Genomic DNA, 8955 nt, shown 5'->3' on the forward strand with positions numbered 1-8955 from the left:
CACGCACGGCACTAATCTGAACATATTAATTTGTATAATTCTTTTAAATGATAGTTTCATTACATAGAATTAAAATAATAACCTTCAAATTTTATTAAAATATGATAAAATTAAATTCATATAGAACTTTACATGGAATTATTATATCAATAAATTTCAAATACAAATTTCTTTTTTTCAGAAAATAAAAATGACAAGAATCATGATATAAAACTCAACATGATTTTTTTTTTCTAAAAAAGAAAAAAGAGTAATAGAAACATAAAAACAAAGCAAGTGGGATTATGCCCTGAAAGACAGATATATTTAACCTTTTCTTCCTCTTTGTTATTATTATTTTTTTTTAATTGCTGGTCAAATTGAATGAAGGCTTTAATGTCTATCCCTAAAAAGTCACATCTCATCTAGCAGTTACCTGAGTGATCGTAATGGGAACAGAGCTCATTTGGTAGCTAGTAGAATCAGGCGATGATTTCTTTTCTGCTCCACTAAACTCCCCTAAAGCTTGGAAGAAACCTGGAGCAGCCAGTAGTTTTTCATTGAGCTTAATGTTCTTTGATAGCATGTCGACAACCTGGCTCATCACTGGTCTTCGGCTAGCTGCTGCCTGGGTGCAGAAAAATGCTACTTTCATGTACCTAATGACTTCGTCTTCTGGGAATTCCTCTAGCTCAGGATCTACTAACTCCAATAGTTTCTCTTCTTGATAGAGATCCCATGCCTGTTGAAGCCAACCAAAGTGTTGGGAGATAACCAACCAAAATGAATTAATTTGAAACAGATTCCAAAGAAATTGCAGGTTTAATCTGTGAAGCAACATTATTTTCTATACTTCATAATTTTCAGTTGAAAAGGGTTGTTGGGAAAGAGAAAAGATATTCTATTTCAGTAAACGAAATTTAATGCTAACAATTTACGAATTATTAATTTTGTGTAAAAAACAATAGCTTATATAAGCTTTAGACCAATTGGAAAATGTCAAACCTTAATATTTATTAACAAACAGGTAAGCACCCATACAATATTACATCATAAGTTGGAATTGGATAATTATCTTAAAAAATTAAAAAGGAATTAAAAAAAAATGTTTAGACATCATGGTACATATCACATTTAATATTCTGCCTGTTCACAAATGAGAAGAAGAGACTTCATTTTACTATAACAAAAAGTTTCTGAATTTCAAAACTCTAAGACAATGTGTGGAGTAAATGTAAAACAGAATTCACTTTGTATTCAAATTAATTCTTATATTTGACCTAAACCATGAATTAATCAAATGTTCATAAATTCAAAGCATGGAGTTGAGAATGAAGAAGTCTTTGTACCAGTTGCTTGACTACAAACTATTTGCTTACTTATTTCCTTGGCGGCTCAAATAAAGTAGAAAATTTATCAACCAGATGTAAAGTTGGTCTTCCTAAATGGTTATCTGAATAAGAAGTCTATATTGAGTTGCCATTAGGTTATCTGCTCAATAGACATGAAGATAAAGTCCTCAGATTGAAGAAAACCTTGTATGGATTGAAGTAAGCACCAAAGACATGGAATAGCCGCAAAAAAAATGGGTTTATCCATTGTCTTAATGAGTATACTCTTTATTTCAAAATTCATGATAATTGAGATATTTTGCTTGTTCTTCTTTATATGGACTTTGTTCATTGTCTTAATGGGTATGCACTTTATTTCAAAATTCATGATATTTGCAATGCTTTGTTTATTTGTTTTTATGCGGATGATTTTATATTCACTAGCAGCAATCCAAGCTTGTTAGAAGAATTAAGACCTATGGCACTTGAATTTGAGATGACCGGTATAGGACCTATGTCATAAATATTTGGGCTAGAGGTGAAGCAGCTGAAGGAAGGCATATTCATTTCTCAGGAGGGCTATGCAAAAGAAGTTTTGGAAAAGTTCAAAGTAGTTGATTGTAAACTCGTAAATACATCAAAGCTTGAAAATAAAGAAAAAGGAAAATCTCACTCTTTTCAAGGTCTTGTCAGAAGTTTAAGATATTTAACGTGTACAATGCCTAATACCTTTTATGTAGTTGTAGTAGTGAGTCTTTCGATAGAAACTCCTGCTTCCACCTACATGTAAGCTGCTAAGAGAATTCTTCGCTACCTAAAAGGTACACTTGATTTTAGACTATTCTATTCGTTCTCAAGTAATTTAAGCCTGTGAAATTTTGTGATAATGATTTTTCTGTGAGATATGGATGATATAAACAGCACTACTAGTTTTGTACTTTTATGAGTGATTGTGTTATCGCATGGAGGTCAAAGAATCAACCTTTTGTCACAGTTTCAACATATGAGTCTGAATAAATGTAGCAGCAACCTCTTGTACTTGTCATGCAATTTAGCTAAAAAGATTGCTGAAAGAACACCATTTGTCACAAGAAGAAGCTAACAAAAATCTGCATTCACAATAAATCCGCACAAGCATTTGCGAAAATTGGTTGTTCCATGACCAAAGCAAGCACATAGACACAAATTATCATTTTATTAGAGAACGCATTGTTAACAAGAAGTGGAGCTCAGGTATGTGAAAACTTAAGATCAGGTTACAGATATTTTCACGAAGCTTTTTGAAGATTTTTGAAGATTGAGAACAAGCATTAGTTGAATAAGATTTCAAATTACGGGGGATGTTAAAAATAATAATTTGAAATTATTATGTGACTTTTATGACGCACTTTGTATTTTTTTAAAAAAAATATCTCTTATGATGCATGTAAGTTATTGAAATTATTGCGCGGCTCTTAAAATTCTTATGCCTACAAGAATTCCTACCAATTAAGTAGTTTTATGAAATCTAGTAATTATTTAGAAATGTTTTTTTGGATATGCACCATTAATTAAGAATAATTTATATGTGTCTCTTGGTTCCCTTTTTGCACCTATAAGCACCCCCTCAGAAAGAAAGCAAGGAAAAAGTTCTATTTCTATAATTTTCTTTTCTCCAACAAAGTAACTTTCTTTTCCAACAGTTGTACTAGTTTTTTTTTTCCTCAGCATCTATAAGCAAAGCAGCAAGGTAACCGCACAAAGATGAAAGTGCAAAGCTGAAAAACTAAAATAAACGTACCCATTCTAAGAGGAGCTTCTGCATCCTTCCCCGGTTTCCCTTTGCACTGCTTCTCCCACTAATTATTTCAAGCACAAGGACCCCAAAACTGTAAACATCAGCCTTCAATGTTAATTGACCACCCAATGCATATTCTGGTGCTAGATAACCGCTGCATGAAAACATAAACAGTAATGTAAGAGGTTTTCACCTAACACCAAGATTTCATTTCATAACTGGAGGGGAGCCATAGGTCTGTTCAGGACAGCTCTATAATGTCAATTAATTATTAAAGAAATCCAGAATTCATTATGAAAAGTTTTAAGCTGTTCATTCAAGGCCCACTAAACTCTTTTGAACTTAGACCAGTCAAATTTTGGTTGTATCAGTAAAATGCTGTAAGAGGCAAATGTCTGTCTGGTCCATTGCAGGAATGCTTGTTCTTGATAGTTCTTTACTCTTTTTGCTTTTAGAAAGGGTTCACTCACTTACCAGTATCTTAATCTAGCCTCTAAGCGACTCCTATAAAAAGTCAAACTCAACAACTGAGAGTTAGTCGTTAAGCTTTTATACTACTGGTACGAAAAGCTTATGCGGTCCCCTGAAGACCTACCTTTTCAACTTATCTTGGATTTTGGTTGAATGATGGTTAACAGTGATACTGTGTTTTCCGTTTATTCTTTTCCCCGATATGGAGCGCAGTTTAGGGGAGGAGACTGAAATATCAAAAAAGCCTTTGGGAAAAGGGTTGAGATTGAGTGTCATAGGGATAATGCTGAACAAATAAGTATAAGGTTTCAATGCATCCATATCAAACTCGCCACTGGATAGAATCTTGTTAACAACTAGTTGAGATTTTAACATTAATTATTCAAGTCTAATATACAGAGCTTCGGAGAATTCTAATAATTCTGCTGTATGTTTTCTCGGCTTTTTCAATTAATAAAAGCCTCTTCCTTGCTTATCCTACCTTAGCAAATAGAGTAGGTATCATGCCCACTGCAATTGACAGAGCAAGAAGGCTCAGAACAGAATTCAAACAGTGAGAGTATTCCAGTTCAGTCAGAGAAAAGAGAAGGTGAAACTGATGCAATGTAGAGAACCAATGTCAAGAACCAAGACCAGTCAACTAACTATCTGAAAGATGACTTACGTTGTTCCTGCTATTCTTGTGCTAATATGAGTAATATCATCCGGGAAAAGTTTGGCCAACCCAAAATCTCCTATTTTGGGGCTAAAATCCTTGTCAAGAAGTATATTACTAGCTTTGATGTCTCTATGTACAATATGTGGTGTAACTTCTTCATGAAGGAATGCAAGACCCCTGGCAATGCCCAAGCAAATATTAGATCTTTGACCCCAGTCCAGTTTGATATTTCTACTTCGACCTGCAAATATATGGGAAACAGGTAATTCAGCCTTCCATTCCTCAGGCAGAGATCATATTCAAATCTCATGCAACAAATTTAGTTAAAAGCTACCTAACAATGCTCGATCAAGGCTGTTATTTTCTACATATTCATAGACCAAGATCCGGTTATTTCCTTGAACACAGCAACCGACTAACTCAACCAGGTTTGGATGCTTGACATTGGAGATTGTATTTATCTCGGTCAAAAATTCATGCACTCCCTGCTTTGATTCTGCAGAGAGTGTCTTAATGGCAACTTCTTTTCCACTCCTTAGAATTCCCTACAAAATTTGGAAAATTGTTAGCGAGTCACAAAACTTTGAAAAAATTATATAAATAAAGCTATAGCTCCACAGTCCCTATAGTGTCAACATGAAATCATAAATGAAATTTGTTTAACATTAAAATGAGTCGCAGTGCTTAAGGCAAATAGGAAATAAAAAAAGCGCCACTCTGAAATTGATTGTAGCTGAAATATGGGCATAACTATACCAATACTAAATATCTACATGTTTTTAACAATAACTTAAAAAAATCTCTAATAAGTTTGTTCTCCAGAAAGCCGATAGATCATTGTCCTATTAAGCTGTATTAACGAGAAATATATGTTAACTTTGAGCACCTTGTAAACAGTTCCAAAACCACCACGTCCTATCTTCTTGCTTGAATGAAAATTATCTGCTGCCGATCTTAATTCTTTGTAGGACAAATTGTTTACATTACCAAGCAATTGCCCTAGAAACCATGAAGGTAGGAACAACAAGAAGAGAATTACATAGAGGAAGAAAAGATTATGATAATATGAGGGGAAGATGATCTTGCCAAAGAATATACCAACAACTTAAAAGTAAACCACACGATGGAACTATATGCTAAAATGCTTCCAATATACTGCCAAGTTCCCTACCCAAAAATTTTGAAGAAGGTATTAGAAAAATATTGTATAAGAATCTATTGCTAAAAGATATATGTAGTTTTAAATTCTGATGCACATTTTCATGAAAATTTGTAAAGCATGATCTTCTCCAACAGCAGATCCAATCTTAAAATTCATTTGCCAACTAACACATATTTCGAAGTTTTATTCACTGAAAGCTTAAAGTATCAGCCAGAGGTTGAACAGATGCTCAAATCAAAACTTGTGCTTAAGCAATTAAACTGGATTCATATATTAAATTTATGGGCATCTGACTTTGAGATGAAATTAGATGCAAACTTCCTCGTGTCAAATGCAGCAAGCAAGGATATAAGGAAAAATTTTTAACGCAGGCATGAAGATCATCCTTCCTCTTTGTTAACTAACTAATGAAGGAGCCTTACTTAACCTTACCCTATCCCACCCTATCTTACCGGGTGTACCAAAGACAGCTAAAAGCAAAAGTAGTGAATTATGAGAGTTCCATGGAGTCTAACATCCTTGTGCTAGTCTAAGTCTTACCCAAGAACTACTAGCGGCAGCATTCTGATCCCATCCAAGATGTTAATATTACCACAAAAAAAGAACTAATTTGCAAGAGAAAGAGAGAAGCCAGTGTAATTAAAAATAAAAATTACACAGCTTATAGATGTCAGCACAATTAAGTTTTTCTGCATATAGTTCTTTTTTAAAGCAGCCATCATGATTCGAAAAAATGATTTCAATTTGCATCAGTTATTTCTTCTTCTTCTTCTTCTTCTTGAGATACTAGATCCGTGAAATAAAAAACATGAGAAGTTCTTACCATCTATGCCGTGTGGAATTTGACTAGTACTCTGTTTTTTGGCTGCAGTTGACGCACTGAAGCAAATACAACCCATATCTGTCTACGGTAAGTTACTGCTATTTTCTTTCCCACGACATAGTCCCTACCTCTTTAGCACAAAAACAAATTACATATGAATAATTTCTTCAATCAATGAAACCTCATAAACAGAGAAAAGAGACTCTCAATCTACTTGAATATCTTGAAACTCACAATATTTTACTAAAACTTAAATTAAGAAACAACATTTATAATTTATTTTTAGGTCGTTAGACTCAGAGCATCCATTCAACTAGGACACAGTTCATATTTCTTACAACTATCCAGTTTTAAGCCAACTCTCTTTTTAGATAGGAAATAATGCATGGGAGGAGCACTTAAGCTTGGATCTCCGTCTAAGTTGAGAAACACACAATTGCTAGGCTAACGTAACCATCACTCAATACCGTTTCTTCCATAAAACATAACAAAGAGAAAGTAACATTAGGTTATGATAAACACAACCGTGTCCCTCTTATCAAAAGTGTAGCCATAATCAAACTCAATATTCAATTATTAGCATCTCAATAACTGATCAAGTCGCACTCACAAATTTTTCTAGATTTAGTCAAAACAGTATACATCGATCACACTTCAAGTTTAGCTTAATTACTATCAAAACTATAATCGACCTCGATTATACTACATTTAAAGCATTTCCCCTCAATTAACTACTGAGGTCTACTTAATCAGAAAAGAAGGAGTCATACCAAGTAATTAAAACTCCAAAAGATCAACAGACAAAAACAAATAAGCAAAAAGGCAATAATAAATCAACAACTAAAAGATTTCCTCGAACAAATGAAACTCGAAATCAATAAAATTAAGATCAATTAGTAGTTACCGAGTTAAGACGCTAATAAACGGCGGCCATATTAAGTAATCTGACAAGCTTTACATACTTGGAAGAAGAAGATTAATTTTCTCAAGAAAAAAGAAAGAAGATCAAATAGAGCTACGAAGCTTTTTTGTTCGTTTGATTTTTTGAAATAATTGTTTGATTGAATATTGCAACGACTAATTTATACGAGTTTAGAGCATTTTTCTAGTAAGTGATTTGGCCGGCAACGTGTGAGAATCACCGCTGTCTCTGGTTTACTGCTTCCCGTGTGGACACTCCCCTCTTTCTCGTTCGGCGGCTGTTGCAGACAGCGACCGTTATTTTTCAAACCCATATATTTTGTGGAAATTAAGTTTCGTACCAGAAATCCTTTTTTAATTTTCATTTAGGTTACAAAATTTATTTTTAAAATTATCAAAATTTTTATTATTTTAAAATCTCGAATACTGTATTTAATTAGATTAAAATTAGTTTTAAAATTGTATTTAGGAAAAAAAAAAATGTATTATATTTATAGGAAGACAGTGTATTATATATATATATATATGAGAATTATATTTTTACATATATGTTAAATAAAGAAATGGCTTTGTTGATACAATAATAATTTGTATAATGTACAATAGTTAAAATTAAAATTAGAAAATTTGTACTTCAGGTAATTAAATGGACTTCCCAGAAAGTACCAACAAATATTTTTGCACATAAACATGTAATTAATATCCTAATGTTACTTCATATTTCAATATGTATACATATATATATATATATACACACACACACACACACCTTTGATATTCTAGTGTTAACGTGGGACCCATATTTGCTCCCATCCAATCATAAGGAGGTAATTTGATTCATAAACTTTATATTATAAATTTAAACTTTAGGCATAATTTATTATTTTATAAATATATTACGAATTAGTCAATATTAATTTTAACACTATTAAAATAATTGAAAACGAAATATTATTGACCCTAACAAAATTTAGAAAGATTTGTCTGGTGCAGTATATATAGTTTTCAATTTAATATAAAAATTCAAATTATAATTTAATTTTATAATTTGAAAATTGAAGTGAAATAAATTAATTGAGTTAGGAAATTATTATCTGCAAAAAATTTTGTTTGACATTTCAAATTATTGACCCTGACGACAATTAGAAGATTTATCTGGTGCAGTATATAATATAAATAATTTTAAAATATTGTATTAATAACATATATAAAATTACATCTTTTATGCCTAATTATATATATCTATATATAAATATATATATTTATATTGTTACTGAAAGATAGAGATGTATTGTTGTGTTATTATTTTCAAAACGTAAAGAATAGTAATACATAATAATAGCAGAAGTCAAGTCACATTCACACGACTATTATTGTTAATGCAATTAAAAAATAAAAAAAAAGGGTCAAATTAATTGCAAGTAGGTAAGAAAATTAGGATCATATTTGCTGGAATCCATGGAAAATTAAAGAAATTATAAAATAACATATGTAGTAAGTAACCAAATTATATAACTAATTAGTTTTTTCAATACATTATATATTTTTAAAAACTCTAAATTAATATTTTTTGTAGAGTCAGTGGTTTACCTCAGCCTGTCTGTTTTCGGCCGATTTTAGTCGATTTCGCCAGCATATTTATATATCTCTGCGAAAAAATATGTTACGGAGTTTCAGTTGACCGAAAAAAATCAGAAAACAGAAATTTACTAGTGATAGGGTTTTTCGGGTGTGGCGGCTCAGTCGTTTCACTTTCGCGGCTGGAATCTTTTCTTCGGTCAACCAATAGAAAATAGAACGGTAGAAAAATCGCACGAAATAAAAAACGATAAG

The 8955-nt window shown here is 32.0% G+C and overlaps 1 protein-coding gene across 2 annotated transcripts; it reads right to left on the reverse strand.

Moving 5' to 3' along the window:
• Positions 1-69: 69 nt before the first annotated feature.
• Positions 70-7390, reverse strand: LOC110817813 (cold-responsive protein kinase 1-like). Of its 2 annotated transcripts, XM_088207489.1 has the most exons (7): positions 7106-7390; positions 6202-6331; positions 5103-5215; positions 4551-4761; positions 4223-4457; positions 3091-3241; positions 70-721 (listed from the first exon to the last, which is right to left on the reverse strand). In XM_088207489.1, the coding sequence occupies exons 2-7, from the start codon at positions 6275-6277 to the stop codon at positions 401-403; spliced, it is 1107 nt and encodes a 368-aa protein (XP_088063615.1). In that variant the 5' UTR covers positions 6278-6331; positions 7106-7390; the 3' UTR covers positions 70-400. The 2 variants fall into 2 exon arrangements, with proteins under 2 accessions (XP_088063615.1, XP_088063616.1); XM_088207490.1 differs by lacking the exons at positions 5103-5215; positions 7106-7390.
• Positions 7391-8955: the final 1565 nt, after the last annotated feature.

Source organism: Carica papaya, chromosome 7, assembly GCF_054855325.1.
Source record: "Carica papaya isolate Zhongbai chromosome 7, ASM5485532v1, whole genome shotgun sequence".
NCBI classification, from domain to species: domain Eukaryota; kingdom Viridiplantae; phylum Streptophyta; class Magnoliopsida; order Brassicales; family Caricaceae; genus Carica; species Carica papaya.

What these genes read in the sequence shown, in the direction of transcription:
- LOC110817813 (XM_088207489.1), bottom strand. Translation starts at nt 6,277, where the DNA reads ATGGGTTGTATTTGCTTCAGTGCGTCAACTGCAGCCAAAAAACAGAGT. An exon ending in GTTTTGGAACTGTTTACAAG is followed by an intron (nt 4,762 to 5,102) that starts GTGCTCAAAGTT and finishes CAAATTTTGTAG; the next exon opens with GGAATTCTAAGGAGTGGAAA. An exon ending in CCTTGATCGAGCATTGTTAG is followed by an intron (nt 4,458 to 4,550) that starts GTAGCTTTTAAC and finishes ATATATTTGCAG; the next exon opens with GTCGAAGTAGAAATATCAAA.